Raw genomic sequence first — 19,580 nt, 5'->3', positions numbered from 1 at the left:
GACATCAACTCTATTAGATAGATAGATAGAGATACTGTAGAATAGATAGATGTTCTTTCTGCCTCGTCTGTAACAACTATGGTCTCTCTCTCTCTCTCTCTCTGACTCTTCAAGGCATGTAACTAAGAGATGGAGACGGCAGCTCTGGTAGCTCCAGTCACGTCTCTGGAGTTCCTTGAGGGCAAATATCTTCTGACAGGTAGGTGAATGTTGTTGGTATTCAACACTCAAACAATATCACCATATGCCATAAATGAATGGCTAAAATTGCACTGGTAATGTTTGTGATGCATGAAGCATTGCGGTGTGTGATATAATCCACTTCTCTGATTCTTCTCATTTGACTGTTGGACAAAGACTAGAAACCTTTTTTTGCTGTCACAAGCTTCAGTGAAACTGTTTCATGAATAGTCAGTGGTGTAGTGCAGTGGTTCTCAAATGGGGGTCCTTGAGGGGGTTCCAGGGGGTCCCCAGCCAAAAGGAGGTAATTTATTTTTGCTATGATCCCATTCATAAGTAACACAATGACTATTTTGGTCATGGGTTTTCTACACTTTCTGTAATAAAACATCTAAAAGCATCAATCTTATTATCATAATGGGGGACCGTGGGACAAAATCCTATCAAATGGGGTTTCGTGGTCTAATCTTTGTCAGTTTAGGGGTCCTTCACGTGAAAAAATGTGAGAACCACTGGTGTAGTGGTCCCTGGAGAAGTGGGTAGACTGTAATTTACGCCCTAAGCTATATATATATATATATATATACAGTGTTGGGGGTAACTCATTACAAAAGTAACATATTACATGTAATATATTACGACCAGCTCCGGCGGCCGTAACGCAACGTTTCCTGCGGCAAGAAGTGGGTAGACGCGAATCCGTCTGAAAAATAAGTGGGTAGACCGTCTACCCGCGTCTACCCTCCACTACACCACTGGTCACGAGGCTTTGAGACAGATGACATTTGCTCTTCTGTTACTGTTTCATGTCCTGATAGGTGAGGGTCCCGTGCTGACAGTGTACACTCTCCAGCCTCGCCCTAAAGCCTGCGCCTCACTGAGCGTGCTCCAACACTACCGGATCCATGGGATCCGACCCAGACCTCCGGCAGCAGGCCCACGACGGAGCTCTGCCACAGAGACCAGCTGGGAGGAGACAGACGGTGGCCCACGATGGAGCTCTGCCACAGAGACCAGCTGGGAGGAGACAGACGGTGAGCGCATGCTGCTTTCATTTATTTCAAATGTATTTATTGGATTTTCAACATAATCAGTTTATACAATAATATAATAATATTCCTTGGGAGTATAGAACATCAACAACAATATTACGAGACAGGGTAATCACATACAAACACACACAGAGGGGCTGTCAATCTCCCTCTATAATCAAATTCGAATTTCAGTGCTTTATACATTTTAATATTCAAATTATATTCGAATATTTTAATTAATTTTTAATTGAATTTAAAAAAAAAATGTTTTGGTCTGAGTGAATTGTTGTCTTCTCTTATGTTATGTTCTGATTCTAAATATAGCTGAATCTTTGGGTTTGACCAAGTAAAACTTTTTCTAAGCATTTTACCAAATGTAGATGGAAAAGTGAATGGAGGATGAATATTCAATAATATTAGGCTTATCACAAATAGTCCAGCAATGATGTTTATTTAAGAAAACATGTTCCTTGTACAATGTACATACATTCATTGCATTAGAAAATAGGTCAGATAACCAGAGCTTAGTTAATATTCATCAGTGATGTATTGGTGCTGTCTGAAATGCTAAAATAAAATAATTGATAATAAAAAAAGACACAGCCTTTGTTTGAGCTCCTTATCAATAAACAAATAAGTAAACTTTGCCAAAACAACAATGAGCCATGAACAAAAAAAAATCAGTCACGTATTGCACTTAAGAGCTACAGGTTTACATTCAGTATAGCAGCTTCAACAGTCAACTTCAGTTAACAATGAATGAACATACATTTTAAGAGCTACAGGTAGGTTTACATCAGTATAGCAGCTTCAACAGTCAACTTCAGTTAACACTCTTTTCTTCAAGTATGTTGTCAGAACTTGTCACTGTTCTAGTGTTCTAAAAAAAAAAAAAAAAAAATCCGTTAAAAAAAAAATTAATAATCGAATTTCGTTCATAATTATTAAATTCGAATAATATTCGAATATCAAAATTCGTTTCAACAGCCCTAAGACACACACACACACACACACACACACACACATGCACACACCAAAAAGAAAAGGAAGGGGGGGGGAGGTTTGATACAATCCTGCCGTTCTCCTGTGTCGCGTGCATGGTCGCGTGTTGCACACAAAGATCATATATACGGAAGTTGAACACTCCAACTTACTTCATTGATAGCAACATCCACATTTTTCTTCTCGCCAATTCTCAATGGCTTCCTTGTTTTGCTCGGGAGTACAAAAACACTTTAATTGGCGATTCTTTACATTTATTGTCTGCGCAGCCCCACCACACAACAGCTTTTAGCTACGTTTAATTCAAGGAAAATTATGCTGGTGTATGGGAGTGATGGGCGTGGCCTATTTCACGCAGTGTCTCTCTATACCAAACCCTTCCACATCTCAAATGTCGTATTTCATGCCAGGCCTTTTATATCACCAGAACATTTTACGTCCTACATTACATTACATGACGTCATTTGGCAGACGCTTTTATCCAAAGCGACTTACAATAATACATTTTTGTCAACAATAGAGAAATCAACTATGCAACACAATCTATGACAGCTACAACTTTTGAAGGAATAGAGTAGGGTTTTTTTGTTGACAGAGAGAGAGAGAGAGAGAGAGATGTTAGTTCAAGAAGGGCCCAGATGGAGCCTGAAAAGGTGTGTTTTTAGTCTTTGCCGAAAGATCGGCAGTGATTCGGCCGTCCTGACCGAAGGGGGCAGCTCGTTCCACCATTGAGGTGCCAGGGACGAGAAGAGTCGGGAACGGGATGAGCGACTTTTGATCCCACGTAGTGAAGGAGGGGCGAGGCGTCCTGCACTGGTAGAGGAGCGGAGGGAGCGGTGAGAGGTTTGGAACCTGACCATAGATTGTAGGCACAGAGGGGCTGTCTGGTGTACTTCTGTAGGCCAGTACCAGTGTCTTGAATTTGATCACCTCAATCCAACAATAGATAACAAAGTCATACATCGGAATAGATATGCATCAATCTTTAACTGCAGGGAAATGTAGTTCTTGAACATAAGAAAAGAAGCGGGCCCACATTGTATAGAGAGGCAAAGTGAACGTCACTTCCTGCTTCAGCACTGTACCAGAGATTTTCTTCCGCAATTTATTTTCCCATAGACATTTCGTAAAATGCTTATAAAAATAGTTGTACTTGGTCAAACCAAACGGTTCAGCTATATTTAGAATCGGGGGAGACCATAGAACATTTCACTCAGACCAAAAAAAAAAAAAACATTACAAAAATGTTTTCTTTATACCTGCATTTTTTTTAACGTTTTGGTCTGAGTGAAATGTTATGCGATCTCTCCTCTTTCTAAATATCTGAACCGTTTGGTTTGAACAAGTAAAACTATTTTTATAAGCATTTTACGAAATGGCTGTGGGAAAATAAATGGCGGATGAAAATCTCTGGTACAGTCAGTGCTGAAGCAGGAAGTGACGTTCCACTTTGGCTCTATAGAATTTGTCTGCAGACCCATTAAGTGTGTGTCTAATTGTTTCCAACTTTATGCAATTTAAAATGGTTGAAATCCAAAGAGCATGAGAAGGGGGTACAGCGGACTTCCACTGAAGCCAGATGAATCGTCTCGCCAACAGAGCGCCAAAGGCAGTTCTATCTTGATTCATTTTGGTCAGTTGTAGTGTGTGGGTGGAGGAAGCCTGAATAATGCAATAAAAGGATCTGGAGTCATTTGTGTACCAATTGTTTCAGATAATGTATCTGTCCAGAAAGTAAATAGAGAGGGGCAACACCAAAACATGTGAACATGCTTTGCAGGGGATTTGTTACATCTTAAGGCTGAAACATGCTTCTGCGTCCGCCTCGACTTGGAGCCTTGCCGGTGGCAGCTGGTCCTCTAAACTCAAACATCAGCTTGACGAGGGGTCGCAGGAGAGTCCCCAGCAAAATGACTCAATTGTGTGATTTCACTGGGACAGTGATACTCAACTTGCGGCCCCCTGTGTGGCCCGCGATGGAATTGAAGAAAAAAAAAAAAAAATTACAGTGCACCTGAACGCAACATGCAAGATACCTGCAGTGTCCAAATGTTCATGTCATTCAGGCCAATACTCCACTTCTGTTATAGCATTTCAGTCTGGAATATGGAATATCTTTCAATAATCTATGATTTAGCTGCTAAATTGTCAAATACCGCCGTCTGCTTGCTACCCAGGCACTAATGCATGTACTTAACCAAACTAACTTAACCTAACTAACTATCCAGTACGCACAACATTGTCAGACTAAACTCCGGCTGACACCCTGCTTCCACATTTCTCTTTCTGACATGACTTCCTCTATTGGGTTCATTCACTTACCTCTGTCAAGGAAGTAATGCTTTCACTCATGTTAGCTTGTAGCTATCTCAAAAATGAATGAAGGGATTTCCATGAAATTTGGTCAACAGATAGCCATTGGGAAGGAACTTAGATTACAACTTAAATGTTGGTGGCGCTGATCCGGATGGTTTGTTTCTTTGTTTGTTTCTTTGTTTCTTTGCTTGCTTGCTTTTAAGCAATAACTATAAATCGAATGAGCTAGATATTTAGATTAAACTAAGATGAGATCATTCTAACTATTTAAGGGTGTGTTTGCACGGTCAAGTTATTTAAAAAAAATGTAAGTGATATGACTCATGTCTTTGGGTGTAACAGGGAGAATTGTTGTTTCTGTAATGTCTGCATGCATTCATTCACTGTAACAAATCCATAAAAGCTCTTCTTGTCTTATCTCTCCCCAGGACGAAGCTCCACCACAGAGCCCAACCACTATGACCTAGTCGTGTTTGGAGGCAAGGCTGTGAGGTTGGTCAGGCTCCTTGTGGAGCTTCATGGCGTGGACCATCTGCACTTGGGGGCCCTGGGTCCACTCATGGAGCTGCAAGACTGGGCCCTGGATGTCCGCTGGCTCTCCGGAGAGGGACGCCCCCTCCTTGGCGTGGCTCTAGCCCACAATAGCGCTCTTCTCCTGGACGTGGAGGAAGGAAAGGCCCTTGTTCGGTGCTCCTGCCTGGAGGGGTGTCTGCTCTACTCTGCCCTGCTGCTGGTAGACGAATCCTGGGTGGATTCTGTCTTAGTTGGAGGAACGGTCTTCAATCAGCTGGTTCTCTGGAAGCCTGGAAGACGAGGGGAGGAGGGCGAGCCTGACAACCGAGCCCCAGTCGAGAGGCGTCTGCTGGGGCACAGCGGCGTCATCTTTAGCATTTCCTACCTCCAGGAGAAAGGATGGCTGGCTTCAGCCTCGGACGACCGCAGCGTGAGGGTGTGGGCTGTCGGTGTTTTGGGGGGACCCGGGGGGGAATGTGGGGACTCGAACCCTGCTTGCTTAAGGGTCCTGTATGGGCACCAGGCCAGGGTGTTCTCTGTGCACCTCTGCCCTGGGAAAGTGTTCAGCGCCGGGGAGGACGGCGCCTGCTTAGTCTGGGACTGGGCCGGAGGCGGGACGGTGGCGCGGACGCTGAAGGGACACCGAGCGGGAGGGGTCCGCGCGCTGGCGGTCAGCGAGGGAACGCGGGATGAAGCAGCGGGAGGAAGATGGGTGGCTACAGGGGGAGCGGACGGAGGGGTGAGGCTGTGGAGGGTGGACGCAAGCGAGGAGGCGAAGGAGGACGCAGCGACAGAGGCGCTAACTGACCTGAAATTTGCCGGTCAAGGCGCGCCTAAGGAGGTGCGCGTAGTCTGGGAAGAGGACGAGAATGCAAGCTGGACCCACAGTAAGGTGGTGGTCTGCACTGATCGGGGAAGGGTTTATCAACACGGCCATGGACAGTGGGAGCTACTATGGCAGGGCGCTCCTGAGTTTCAGTCCTACTGCGTGATGGAAACGCTGAGCATCTGGGTGAAAGACTCGCCGACCAAGGTTCACCTGTGCGCTGTGGGTAACCTCAGTGGGGGAATACAGGTGTTCCCCATTTCTCAGCCCAAATGCGGGGTTCTTCTCAGCGGGGGGTCCGGGAAGATCCACAGCCTTGTTTGGCTGGAGGGACACGACGGTCACGCGGGGTGTCTGCTCGCATCGGGAGCGGGAGGTCTCGTCCATCGCTGGCGTGTCCAGGTCCAATTCAATGTAGACTCTTGCTTGGCTCTCGGTGTAGATCCTCTCCCTGCCTTCCTCCTGCCCCCCTGCGCCAAACGCTGGCTGACGGCCGCGGTGCGCCTCCTCCACCCCGGGTCGCAGCAGCAGGGGGCGCTGTGGGTGTGCGGCGACCGGAGAGGCTCCCTGCTGCTGTTTCGGGAGAGAAGAAAAGGAGGGCAAAAGGAGGACGAGGAAGAGACGGACGAAGACTTGCTCATCGGGCGAACGGGCAGCGACGCGAGGGAGAGAGACGCTGACGACGGACAGGGGGAAGAGGAGGGAAAGGTAAAGAATGAAGAAAGGAAAAGGAGAGAGGGGAATGATAGAAACATGGACGCCGCACCGCTGCAGCCACTGAGCTGCCTGTTTGGAGCGCACGGAAAACAGGGCGTTACATCGGTGTGTGAATACCACGGCCTCCTCTACAGCACCGGCAGGGACGGCTGCGTGAGGGTGTTCAGAGTGCTGCCCACACCGCCGGGAACACACAGAGAGAAGAAAGGAAACCGCGATGGGGAGACTGCCGGGAGCGACAAAGAGCTTCAGCTGGAGGTTCTGAGGGTCCAGAGGGCCTGCAAGGGCATGGAGTGGCTGGAGAGGCTTCTGATCCTGGAACCCGAACTACCAGCGCACAAGGAGGAAGACGAGGGGTGTGAGAATCACTGTGAGATGGACCAAAGACTCCAGAAGGGACAGGCGGACACGCTCGAGGCAGCAGAGGAAGAAAACGCGAGAACGGAGAACTCGAGAAGAGCAGCAGAGACGGAGAACGAGGGAAGAGAGGCCCGGTTTGTCATCGCCGGGTTCCACGGCGTCCACTTCGTGGTGTGGGACCCGGTGAGGCAGGAGCGGCTGCTGGCGGTGCCGTGCGGTGGCGGCCATCGCTCCTGGAGCCTCTGGCCCTCCAGCGGGCCTCTGTGGCCGGGATACGCAGCGCTGGTCTTCATCAGGCAGGGGGCCGTCCTGGCTTCGCGTCCCCCCGCAGAGGCGGCGATCCGCGCGGGGAAGGCCGGAAAGAGCGGGGGATGGGGCCTGAGAGAGGGTGTCCACGGGAGGGGGGTTGGGTGTGTGTGCAGGCTGGGGAAGGTAGGGGGCGCCGAGAATGGGATGGGGATGAGGGATGCTGGAAATGGGACAGGACGCGAGGGCAGAGACGGGACAGAAGAAGAAGATGGAGATGGTGGCGAAGGGCATTGGGAGATTTTGGTGACGGGAGGAGAGGACACCAGTTTGAGCGTCCTGGCCGTGCGGCCCAACTCCGGTGCTGTCAAAGTCCTCTCCGTCGTCACCGACCACATCTCCAGCGTGCGGACGTTGGCGGCGGTGATGCGCTCGCCGCGAGGCGGGAGGAGAGAGAATCCCACGCGGTCCCTCTCCGCCCTGCTCGTCTCAGCCGGCGGGCGGGCTCAGATGCAGTGTTACCGGCTGTTGATTGGCTGGGATGGGCAGAGGCTGGCTCCCTCCTGCCAGGTGATCCAGGTGGCCAAGCACCGATTGGACGAGCAGTGGGAGAGGAGGCGGAACCGACACAAGACGGTGAAAATGGACCCAGAAACGAGGCAAGTTTTATTTAGATCTTTGGGGTAAATATATATATATAATATATAATATATTTATGTGTATATATTTATGTGTATAAATACTGTACATATGTATGTGTGTGTGTATATACATGTATATATGTGTGTGTGTGTGTGTGTGTGTGTGTGTGTGTGTGTGTGTGTGTGTGTGTGTGTGTGTGTGTGTGTGTGTGTGTGTGTGTGTGCGTGTGTATATACTGTATATATATATATATATATACATTATATATATATATATACCGATATATATATATATATATATATACCGGTATATATATATACACACACAAATATATATATATATATATAATAATAATAAATAAATAATAAAAAATATATAGTTTTTTGAAACATCCCTCATCCAGCACCCGCAAGTTTAGATTCTGCCCTTGTTGATGGAATTTCCTCCATAAAATTATAGACCTATTCATTTGTCTGCTCCATGTTTACCTAATTTTTGGTGGGGTATTTTTGGTATTTGGTGGCTTCTAGATTCTATCTTCATCAACAAATGATCTGTAGCAGAATTGTTCCATAATTACTGTCCCAGGAGTGCCGTATCGTTTTGAAATTACAATTCAGAGTTCAATTAAGAACCCAGAACGTCCTGGAAGATTTCATGCGCAGACACAAAACACACTTGCAGTATTTTAATTGTGAAGAAAAGCCGCTCTTTGAATTGAAACTGAATCGAGTGCAGCCCTGTGCTGTATATTTCCCAGCAGCCTCATCTGTTGTCTGTCTGTGTGTTTTCAGGTACATGTCCATCGCGGTGGTGCAGGAGGAGGCGCACTGCGTTCTGCTGGCTCTGGCCTGCAGTGACGGAGCTGTCAGGTTGGTGTCTCGCATCAAATAAAATGAACCGTTTCACTCACAATTCAAATCTCTTCGTAGGAGCTGGTGAAAAGAAAATCCTTTCAAACTGAATGTGACAGAAAGTTAAAGTACTCTTCAAGTTCAGGTTTATTTGCCTTTGGCATTCAAATGCATTGGAATGCTTGTAACCAAGCCACCACCTCCACATGGTATAGAAAAAGAAAGTACAGGGTAAGACATGCATACATTCAGCATGTCGGCACAGTGCATGGTTGTAAATGAATAAAAGCTATACAAAAATAATGATTTTTAAAAAGGCATAATAATAAGCGCATATGAATAAAGTGCTTTGTGCTGTTCTCTAGGAACCATGCCAGGGTAGCATGTCTGCACAGTGCACGCTTAGAAAGATTAAAAATAAGAATAATAATAAAATAATGATAGCAGCAGATCAAAGCAATAAGGTGCAGTTGTGCTATTCATTTAAGAACCTGACTGCCTCTGGGAAGAAACTGTTTACAAGTCTGCTTGTAGGAACCCTGTGCTTAACCTTCCTGTCTGGGGAGCGCTCCCATGCTGTGCTTAACCTTCCTGTCTGGGGAGCGCTTCCATAGGAACCCCTGTGCTTAACCTTCCTGTCTGGGGAGCGCTCCCATCCCAAGCGTCTGGCCGAAGGTAGTCGGGTGATAAGACCATTTCCTGGGTGACTAGGGCTGTCAATTTTTCCCAAAATAAAGTTCGAACAAACTTTAAATGCCCGCAAAATGTTTGAATATATTCGAAGTTAATTGGTTAATTAATTCATTATTTTTTTTATTTTTTTTTTGCAGGCCAGGCCAGGCCACCGGGCATTGGCCCGACGTGCCCGATTATACAGTCCGCGCCTGCCGGTTACATCGTATAAATATATATAATATAATGTAAAATATTAAAAGAATATAAAAAAAAAATCCTCAGCTGTCCTCATGGTCCAGTCAGTCAGCTCCTCTCCGCTCCCGGCAGGCGCGGACTGCGTAATCGGGCACGTCGGGCCGATGCCCGGTAGCCTAGGTAAACCCAGCCACCACGTGACCTGCTCTCTCAGTTGAGAACAGGTCTGAGAGCAGGTCACGTGGGGGATGGGTTTACCCAGGCTAGATGCCCGGTGCCCTGGCCTGGCCTGCAATTTTTTTTTTGTATTCATTTTTTTTTATAATTCGAACAGGTCAATTACATTCAAACATGCCCCCCCTCCCCCACATTCAAAGTTAAATTCGAATTTAGAATAAAAAGTGACAGCCCTGTGGATGACTGGGGTCAGCGATTATTTCCTGGGCCCTGTCTGTCATGGCACCTTTTTGCATAGATACTGTATCTCTCACAGGAGGCAAGTCTGCGCCTATAATCTTCTGGGCTGTTTTCACAACTCTGTCACAACGGTCCTCAGGACAGAGCAGCTTCTGTACCAGACAGTTATGCAGCCTGTGAGGAGGCTCTGGACAGTGGATCTGTAGACGTTGATTCAAGTTGTGGTGGAAACACCAGCCCTTTTACAGGGCATCTCAGGAAGTAAAGACGTCGTTGAGCCTTCCTGACATTAGAAGAACAGTTAAGAGACCACTTAAGGTCTTTGGAGATCTGCACCCCGAAAAACGTACAACTATCCGCAAATCTCAACATCTGCAGCGTTTATGCTAACGGGAGTGTGCAAACATGCATTTGACCTGAAGTCAACAATGATTTCTTTAGTTTTGGTGACATTTAAATCAAGGTTGTTGTCATTACACCAATATACAACTATATACAACTGGAATGCAGCTAGTACCCAATAGAGACAAAAAAACAGCTCAGAGTGCTGTTTACAATATTTAGCCTGCTTCCCGTGTGTTTGATTTATCTTCCCTGGCAATTTAACTGTGTCTAAAGTAGACACATGACTTTGAGGATGAGTTAAATCAAGCGCTCCTTGTGTTTTTGCAGGCTTTCATGCCAAATCTGTCAGCATTCAGTTAAGGTAACGTTTCATGTAGTTCAGTAAAAGACGACTGTGACAGGTCGTCATGTCTCTTGCCTCGATCTTAAATGTTTATTCAATTGGATTTGATTTGCTCTTTCTCTCTGGCTTTATCTCTTTGCTATCTCTTTTCTTTTCCAGATTGTTCTCCGTCAGTGAGGCTAAAGGTCATATCGACTTGCTGTGGGAGAGTTTTTACCACCAGCGCTGTGTGCTCAGTGTCGCCACCTGCAGCCTGGAGGATGGAAAAGGCAACAGGTGGATTTGTTTTTCTTTTCTTTTTTTCTAGCCCACAGGCCTGAACTGAACTGGTCACTTTTTGTTTTGTCTCGACTGGGAGCCACGCTCATTAGAATAGATTAGAAACACAAGCGTGTGAGGAAAGTTATCCCTCATGAATATTAATGTCTCATGTCAACCTCTCCCCCTTTCTTTTTGCTTAACTTAATTGGCAGGACTGTTAGGATGCAATTGTCGTATTTGTAAAAACATATAGTCACACATGCCGACATTAAAATGCAAATGGAAACAAAGGAATCTTAAGATGGAAGAATGTAAATGAACAATAAAACAGTCAAATGTATCGTGTCATTTACAGTATCATATTTACAGTCAATCTACAATGTCTTGGATGATGTAAAGCTGAAGTACAGCATTTTTATAGCTATAATTTACAGCTAGAAATATGGTATCATCTTCCTCTTCCTCTCTCTCTCTCTCTCTCAGGCATAAGCTCCTCTTCAGTGCCGCTACAGACGGGAAAATTGCATTGTGGGATGTGACCTCCGCTTCTTCCTTATCGACCGGCAGTTTGAGCGACGCTCCGACGCCACCGATCCCCTGCCTCAGCGTTCCCGCCCACCAGAGCGGTGTCAACGCATTGGCCGTCTGGGCAGAGGGACCGGGACAACCAGAGGGCAGTTGCCTGGTAACTGTCGCTAGCGGAGGAGACGACGGACAACTGACTGTGTCTGTGATCGGGGTGCAATACCCAGCCGGGGAGACGGGGGGCAGCGGGGCGTTTTCTCACTCGCAGATCTCCCAGATTTCTCCACAGGTCCCGCTTCAGATGCAAATGCAATTCCAACCCGAACCCCAGTCCGTGCCTCTGCTTGAACCCCAAAACCAAACTCCACCTCAAGTGGAGGTCCAGTCTCAGTTTCAGTCCCCTCTTCACCTCTGTCTCCGCTCCCAGGCGCGCCTCCCCCTGGCCCACGCCGCCCCTCTGACCGCCCTGAAGCTCCTGTCCCCGGGGCTGCTCGTCTCCGCCTCCCCCGACCAGAGGGTCTGCCTCTGGAGGGTCCGCCGCGGTACCGGGATCGCCCGCGCAGGGGCGCTCTACTCCCACGTGGCGGACGCGGCGGGACTCGCCGTGTGGGAAGATGAGGGTGAGACGGATGGGGAGGACGAGGGCGAGGAGAGGAGGGGGGGGGGGAGGTTTGGATCGAGCAGGAGTGCAGCGGAGGGCGAGGGGGTGAGCAGGGGTGAGACAGGTGGCGGGGCGTCCTGTGGGACCAGGGTGAAGACAGACAGGGTGGGATGGGTGCTGGTGTGCGGCCAAGGCTTCCAGCTGCTACGGCTCAGAGACACAGAGGGGGATGGAGGAAAAGGAGAAAGGATGGGACAGCGTGTTAAAGTGACTTTCCAGGAAAACACAACATCCTGTTCAAGTGACTTTCCAGGAATACACATCATGTTAAAGTGACTTTCCAGGAAAACACATCATGTTAAAGTGACTTTCCAGGAAAACACAACATCATGTTAAAGTGACTTTCCAGGAAAACAACATAAACGAAAGCAAGGGGCAACCTCGGCGGCTGAAAAATGAAGCTGATAACCTGCATTCTTTCTAGTGGACAGCAGGGGACGTCTCCACTGGCTGCAAAAATAAGTCTGATTGTATTCACCTTATTATTTGCCCATATAAGGACGCTTCTGCATGACGTCATTTTGTAATCGTTTTTCCGTTTTAGACACGGAAGTAGATGACGCCTACAGTAGTCATTTTTAGACTTGCCAAAAAGTTTTCAAGCAAAAAAAACAAACTGTTTTAAAGTTTTAATATTTTTTAGGGTGAGAATGTAACATTCCAAAGATGTGACCAGTTTATCAGAATTACCCTATTTGGAAATATTTAACGAGCAGTGACGAGGACTGAGAGCGCTGGCTGTGTGACCAGTCGGACTAGCTAGTATCTGTCAACGCCTACAGTACTGGCAGTGAGAAAACACTGTCGACGTGCTTTTGTAACTAACGTTAAATGCCGACCGGGTACAGCCATCGGCTCCTCGCAGCAGTAACGCTATATGAACATGTCACTGAAGTTGGCCGCAGTGTAGCTTCTGAATGTTGCCCAACTTCATTCATAGTATCGGTTTGTTTTGAAATTGGCCGCCAACTAGCGCTGAACAGGAAGAACAAATACAATCGCGTCTAATGCGGAAGAGAGAAAAAGTGGGCGTGGTGAATAAGGTGAATCGAAGTCAATGGTAAAATGACTACGGTACTTCTTTGCACTTGAGTTATGACCTCAGTAAACTCTGTCCTAATGAGTTGTGTAGTTTGTGTATCTGCACTATATGGATTTGTGCTGAGCGTATTGTGCTGCTCTCCAGCCACCACATCAGCTGGGGTCACACAAAATAAAGTGTGAAGAATGAATTGCCAAACGACATGCTTACCTGTGTGTGTGTGTGTGTGTGTGTGTATGTGTGTGTGTTTATCTCTCCTGGATCATTCATAATCAATAATCAGTATAGATTTGACTACTCCTGCTGCTCCCCCCAGTAGCCCCTCCCCCGAGCAGGCGCCCCGGCCGTCCAGAGGAGGCACTAGTGGTTTTTACAGTAAAGATTAAAGTAGTAATCTAACCAGTGTTGGGCAAGTTACTTTCAAAATGTAATATACTACATATTACTAGTTACTTTCATTTGAAAGTAATAAGTTACTTTACAATATTACTGTCTGTGTAGAGTAACTCGTTATTACACTACTTTTGCATTACTTTCACCAAAACAACAGCAGCAGCAGAATGACATGCAACCATCCAGAAAAATAATTTCAACCACCTTGAAGTCAGTGTAAACACTCCAAAATTCTAAATGTTATTATTTTCCTTTGTTATTGTCATCTATAGTGGTTATTTGCATAAAGAAACACGGTTTGATTAGGAAATGATTGTATCTTTTTTAAATATGTGCTTTGATTTAAAAAAAAAAAAACGAATTGTGTAACTTGAGTTACTTGACAAAGTAACTGGTATAATATTACTGAAATCCTATAAGTTACATTACTGAGTTACTACTAAAAGTAATATATTACATGTATGTTACTTTTGTAATGAGTTACCCCCAACTGTGCACGTGTCGGAGGAAGCATTGTGCTAGTCTACAGCTTTCCCCAGATCGGCAGAGGGTGGAGCAGCGACGGGGCAGCAGGGGGAAATTGACCAAGTAGGCTACAATTGGGGAGAAAATGGGGGGGGGGGGGGTTCAGAAAAAAAGGAAAATAAATGTCACTCACACCTGGGATCTGCTCAGTATAACCACGGAGCAGTTCTATTGGAGCAACAAGGGGATTGTCTGCTTTGCTCAAAGGCACTTCAGTAGGCCTATGAGTTGCTGAGGGAAGAGAGAGCATTCATTACAAATTCACTTCCTCCAGATAGATTTTGTCTTGAGATTTTCTCTCGACTTAAAGCCCAATTGCTTGAAACTCAACTGAATACCAAAAAAAAAAAATATATATATAATAATAAAATAAAAAGAAGAATTTTAAGTCATCATGTAAAATTGTTGCTTTGTCTGTCTGCCTTTTAATGGTTATGAGTGACAGGAGGTGCAGGGCGCCACAGGCTGTGTCAACCCTGCACATTTTCTGTAAACACACACCTCCAGGACCCATAGCTTTAAATAAGGAGGGTCTCTGAATGTTGACTTTTATCAAAAACAAGAAAACACTATTCTTAGTGAGTATATTGTAAAAAAAACATTCTATATGATGATAGGGTACTAATTTAATATTGAACAAAACAATCAGGAATAGCAAGTCAACATAGCCTACTGTATATGACACATAGAAGTGGTACACATCATCTGAAAGCTGGGAAAGTGAAGATTAATTTGAGATGCAGCTCAGCACTCAAGTTTTTCTAGTCATAAATCTGTAATAAACATTGTGTTTTAGGCATATATTCAAATGGTGAATGCTTAGAGTGCACAAGTGCGTAGATTAGAACATTATGATGGAACTTATAGCCTATGATGACCATCCCCATGCTTAATTATGTCTCATAAATTGTTGCAGCAGTTTTTGATTTGATACCATTTGTTAGAGATTTTGTGGATGATTTCACAATTTATTTTTTAACTCTAAAATGGATCAAAATGTTCAGAAATCCCACCAAAATACCACATGACAGCAAGACCTTGAGGAACCCCATAGAAAAACCCATGCTGTGATTTGGTATCAAAAACTTTTGACATTTGGAAATTTGGAAAGATTTGCATTTTTCTGGATTTGGTGGCGAACACTTCTGTTCTGTTCTGGCTTAGAAACCCTCTTATTGTCAATACAGCGAGGAAAGCCATAGAGCCCCTAGGTCTCTAGTTAGTGGAAGTAAAGTTTCACGAGGCTGTGATTATCCTAGAGGTCACATTAGGTCATTTTATTCAGTCAGGTCAAGTTTTGAAAAATGGTCTCACTACAATGAAATGGCTACTGTACTATGGAGACTAACATCATCACACATGAAGACAATTGAGCTCAGTAAATCCACAAGAGTCTCAGCATACCCAATTTATGCAATTCCAAGACTGTTTAGGGACCCGAGTGTATGCAGAAATATTCATAGAATAAGTGAAAATAACACATTTATACTGCCTGCAAAACACAGCATGGATTTTGCCAATAACTGAATGTGATTAGCAGGAAGTAAGCGTGTCTGTAATGGGGAGAGTTGTGGGTACCCATAGAAGCCATTCTCATTCAGATATCTTGAGCTGAGAGGTCAAGGGACCCCTTTGAAAAAAGGCCCTGCCAGTTTGTCCCTCTCCAAATGAGGCTACCATGGATGGACTGACCACAAAATAACTATCCAACCTTTCAATAAACATGCATGCACAGGCAGCCACATTTATTTATTTTATATATTTTATTTTACTTTTTCAGAAAATAAAGAAAATAAAACAAGAACAGGAAAAAAGAAAAGAAAAAACATATATACATACATTCAACATTACAATGCTACAAAATGGTGCTACCAGTCATAGAAAATTGCTTACAAAACGATCAAAATAAAAAATAAAAACTGTGCAAAGGATCCAAAAGAAACTCAATTACCGCTTTTAGCCTGATCGAAATAGGTCAGGAACGGGTCCCAAATAACAACAAATGTCCTTAAAGAATTTGTCCTCTGGAACCTGAGTCTCATCTCATACCTATAACTGAGATCATGTCTGTCAGCCACAGCTGAAAAGAAGGTGGAGAGGAGGACTTCCATTCCTTCAAAATTAGTTTCTTGGCAACTGTCATTCCCTGTGTCAGAGATTGCTGCACGGCCGCTGGGAGGAGCAAAGAGGACTCCGAGCAGCCGAAGATGGCGAGTTCCGCCTCCAGTTGCAGGGTTATTTTGTAGGCCTTACAAATATTTTGGCCCAGAATCCTGATAGTGAAGGGCAACACCAAAAAGCATGGGACAGTGTGCCCTCCGACACCCGACACCTATCACATAGTGGTGAGACCGAAGGATATATCTTGTGTAACCTATGCTTGGAGTAATGAAGACGGTGAGCAACTTTAAATTGGATAAGTTGATGTCTGCTATTAACTGAGCAGAGCTGGACCACAGACAGACTCCTGTCCCATATGATTTCAGACAGATCCACATCAAGTTCCTCCTGCCACACCTCTCTGATCCTCTCAGTGGGGGCCTTAATGCAATCGTCGAACAAACACACAAACTTAGAAATAAGATGCCTGGAGTTGGGAGGGCTTAACAAAACCTCAAAAAAACATGTTCATCTGGGAGAACTTCAAAATTGCGAATCTTGGATCCGACATAATGTCTAGCTTGTATATATCTATAAAGATGCGTTTCGGGCAACTCAAATGCTCTCTTCAGAAGAGCAAAGGATGCAAATTGGCCATCAATATACAGGTCACTGATGGAGACAAGCCCCTTTTCACTCCAGGCATGGCAAATTCTATCTGACCATGAGGGCAAAAAAGAATGATTAAAACAGATTGGTGTGTGAACAGAAACATCTGGACATTCAAAACTTTCTTAACCTGATTCAGAATTCTGACAGAGTTTTTCACAACAAAACTCAAACCTTTCAAAGTCCCAGGCTCCTCTAGCTTAGAAAACAACATGAGGCAGCCACATTTTTAACATTATTATTCATATAATTTGACAAACATCAGTGTAAACAAAACATCCAGTGTTGGTGTGAGTAAAATCTCCTCTCCTCTCCACAGATCTAGACGAGCCCTTGGCTGACCTGCTTGATGATTGGCTTCCAGAGGAAAGTGCACGTATGCACACTACATACTTGCATACATAAACACTCAAATGCCTCTCCACCAGATAACAATTCATGTTTACTCTCCTGTGTGGGTTATCATGTGTCTCTTCAAGGATTCTGTATGACCAAAACCTTTACCACAGACTGAGCAAATCTATTGTTTCTCTCCTGTGTGGACTATCATGTGTCTCTTCAAGGATTCTTTAATACCAAAACCTTTACCACAGACTGAGCAAGTAAATTGTTTCTCACCTGTGTGGACGATCATGTGTCTCTTCAAGTTTCCTTTTTCACCAAAACCCTTACCACAGACTGAGCAAGTAAATTGTTTCTCACCTGTGTGAACTATCATGTGTCTCTTCAAGTGTCCTTCTTGACAAAAACATTTACCACAGACTGAGCAAGTAAATTGTTTCTCTCCTGTGTGGAGTATCATGTGTCTCTTCAATGTTCCTTTATGATTAAAACCCTTACCACAGACTGAGCAAGTAAATTGTTTCTCACCTGTGTGGACTATCATGTGTGTCTTCAAGTGTCCTTCTTGACAAAAACATTTACCACAGACTGAACAAGTAAATTGTTTCTCTCCTGTGTGGACTATCATGTGTGACTTCAAGTCTCCTTTACGACCAAAACCTTTACCACAGACTGAGCAAGTAAATTGTTTCTCTCGTGTGTGGATTATCATGTGTGATTTCAACTCTCCTTTACGACCAAAACCTTTACCACAGACTGAGCAAGTAAATTGTTTCTCACCTGTGTGGATTATCATGTGTCTCTTCAAGGATGTATTACCAAAACCCTTACCACAGACTGAGCAAGTAAATTGTTCCTCAGCTGTGTGGACTATCATGTGTCTCTTCAAGTCTCCTTTACGACCAAAACCTTTACCACAGACTGAGCAAATAAATTGTTTCTCTCCTGTGTGGATTGTCACATGTGACTTGAAGGACCTTTTATTACCAAAACCCTTACCACAGACTGAGCACTTAAATTGTTTCTCACCTGTGTGGACTATCATGTGTCTCTTCAAGTCTCCTTTACCACCAAAACCTTTACCACAGACTGAGCAAGTAAATTGTTTCTCACCTGTGTGGACTATCATGTGTGCCTTCAAGCTTCCTTTACGACCAAAACCTTTACCACAGACTGAGCAATTAAATTGTTTTTCACCTGTGTGGACTATCATGTGTGTCTTCAAGGATCCTTTTTGACCAAAACCTTGACCACAGACTGAGCAATTAAATTGTTTCTCTCCTGTGTGAACTATCATGTGTCTTTTCAACTGTGCTTTACCACCAAATATTTTACAACAAACTGAGCAGCTGTGTTTCTTCTTAAGAACTTCGCTGGTTTTCTGTGAGTCTAAACCTGAATGAGGTTCACTAGTTTCCATCCAGTCTTCATCACTGTGGTCAGTCTCAGGTTCAGAAGCAGCTGAAGTCTTGTCATCACTAGTTGGTTGTAAATTACTATCTGGATATAAGTTCCTGGCTGGTTTTGATACTCCACAGTCCTCTCCATCAGCTTCTGTTTTCACCTGTTCAGTTGAGCTGCTGGCTAGAGGCTCTGCCTCTCTGTTCTCCTCAGTTTGGCTTTGATGAAGCTGTGAGGACTGATGTTTCTCTTCATCATCTTCACTCTTCACAGGAACAGCAGTGAATGGGAACTTGGGGATATCAGCCTCCTCCAGCCCTTGAAGCTGCTCTCCCTCCTGACTGATCCAGAGTTCCTCCTGTTCCTCTTTAATGTGTGGAGGCTCTGGGTCCTCCTGTTCCTCTTTAATGTGTGGAGGCTCTGGGTCCTCCTGTTCCTCTTTAATGTGTGGAGGCTCTGGGTCCTCCTGTTCCTCTTTAATGTGTGGAGGCTCTGGGTCCTCCTGTTCCTCTTTAATGTGTGGAGGCTCTGGGTCCTCCTGTTCCTCTTTAATGTGTGGAGGCTCTGGGTCCTCCTGTTCCTCTTTAATGTGTGGGAGCTCTGGGTCCTCCTGGTGCAGACTGGGGCTCCACTCCTGCTGCTCAGCGGGAACGGCAGTTAGGCGCTGCTTCACCACAGCTCTCAGCTTCTGGACTTTAGACATTTTCATTTTCACACAGTGACAGTAACTTTTCCTCCTGAACTATTTACTGGCAAACTGTATCCTTCAAAGCTCCAATAGCTTCACAGCTAATGTTAGCTTCACAGCCATGGAGTTCACAGCTAATACAGCTAATGTTAGCTTCACAGCTAATGCTTCACAGCCATGGAGTTCACAGCTAATACAGCTAATGTTAGCTTCACAGCTAATACAGCTAACGTTAGCTTCACAGCTAAACCACTGAAGAGAGGAGCTTCTTCTTCCCCTCAAGAGTTAAACGGAGCCGCTGTTCCAGT

At 45.0% G+C, this 19,580-nt stretch overlaps 1 protein-coding gene across 1 annotated transcript; it reads left to right on the top strand.

Moving 5' to 3' along the window:
• Window positions 1-129: 129 nt before the first annotated feature.
• LOC310794859 (tRNA (34-2'-O)-methyltransferase regulator WDR6-like) lies at window positions 130-12,440 on the top strand (the record flags this gene model as incomplete). The annotated part of the gene is made up of 6 exons (XM_083656909.1): window positions 130-199; window positions 999-1,163; window positions 4,961-7,853; window positions 8,631-8,708; window positions 10,825-10,941; window positions 11,410-12,440. 6 exons carry the CDS (start codon window positions 130-132, stop codon window positions 12,386-12,388), a joined length of 4,302 nt encoding a protein of 1,433 aa, XP_083513035.1. The 3' UTR covers window positions 12,389-12,440.
• Window positions 12,441-19,580: the final 7,140 nt, after the last annotated feature.

This window comes from Poromitra crassiceps (assembly GCF_964638095.1).
Source record: "Poromitra crassiceps genome assembly, chromosome: 20".
NCBI lineage: Eukaryota > Metazoa > Chordata > Actinopteri > Beryciformes > Melamphaidae > Poromitra > Poromitra crassiceps.
The sequence above is the reverse complement of the archived record's forward strand: the minus strand, read 5'-3'. Positions and strand labels throughout refer to the sequence as shown.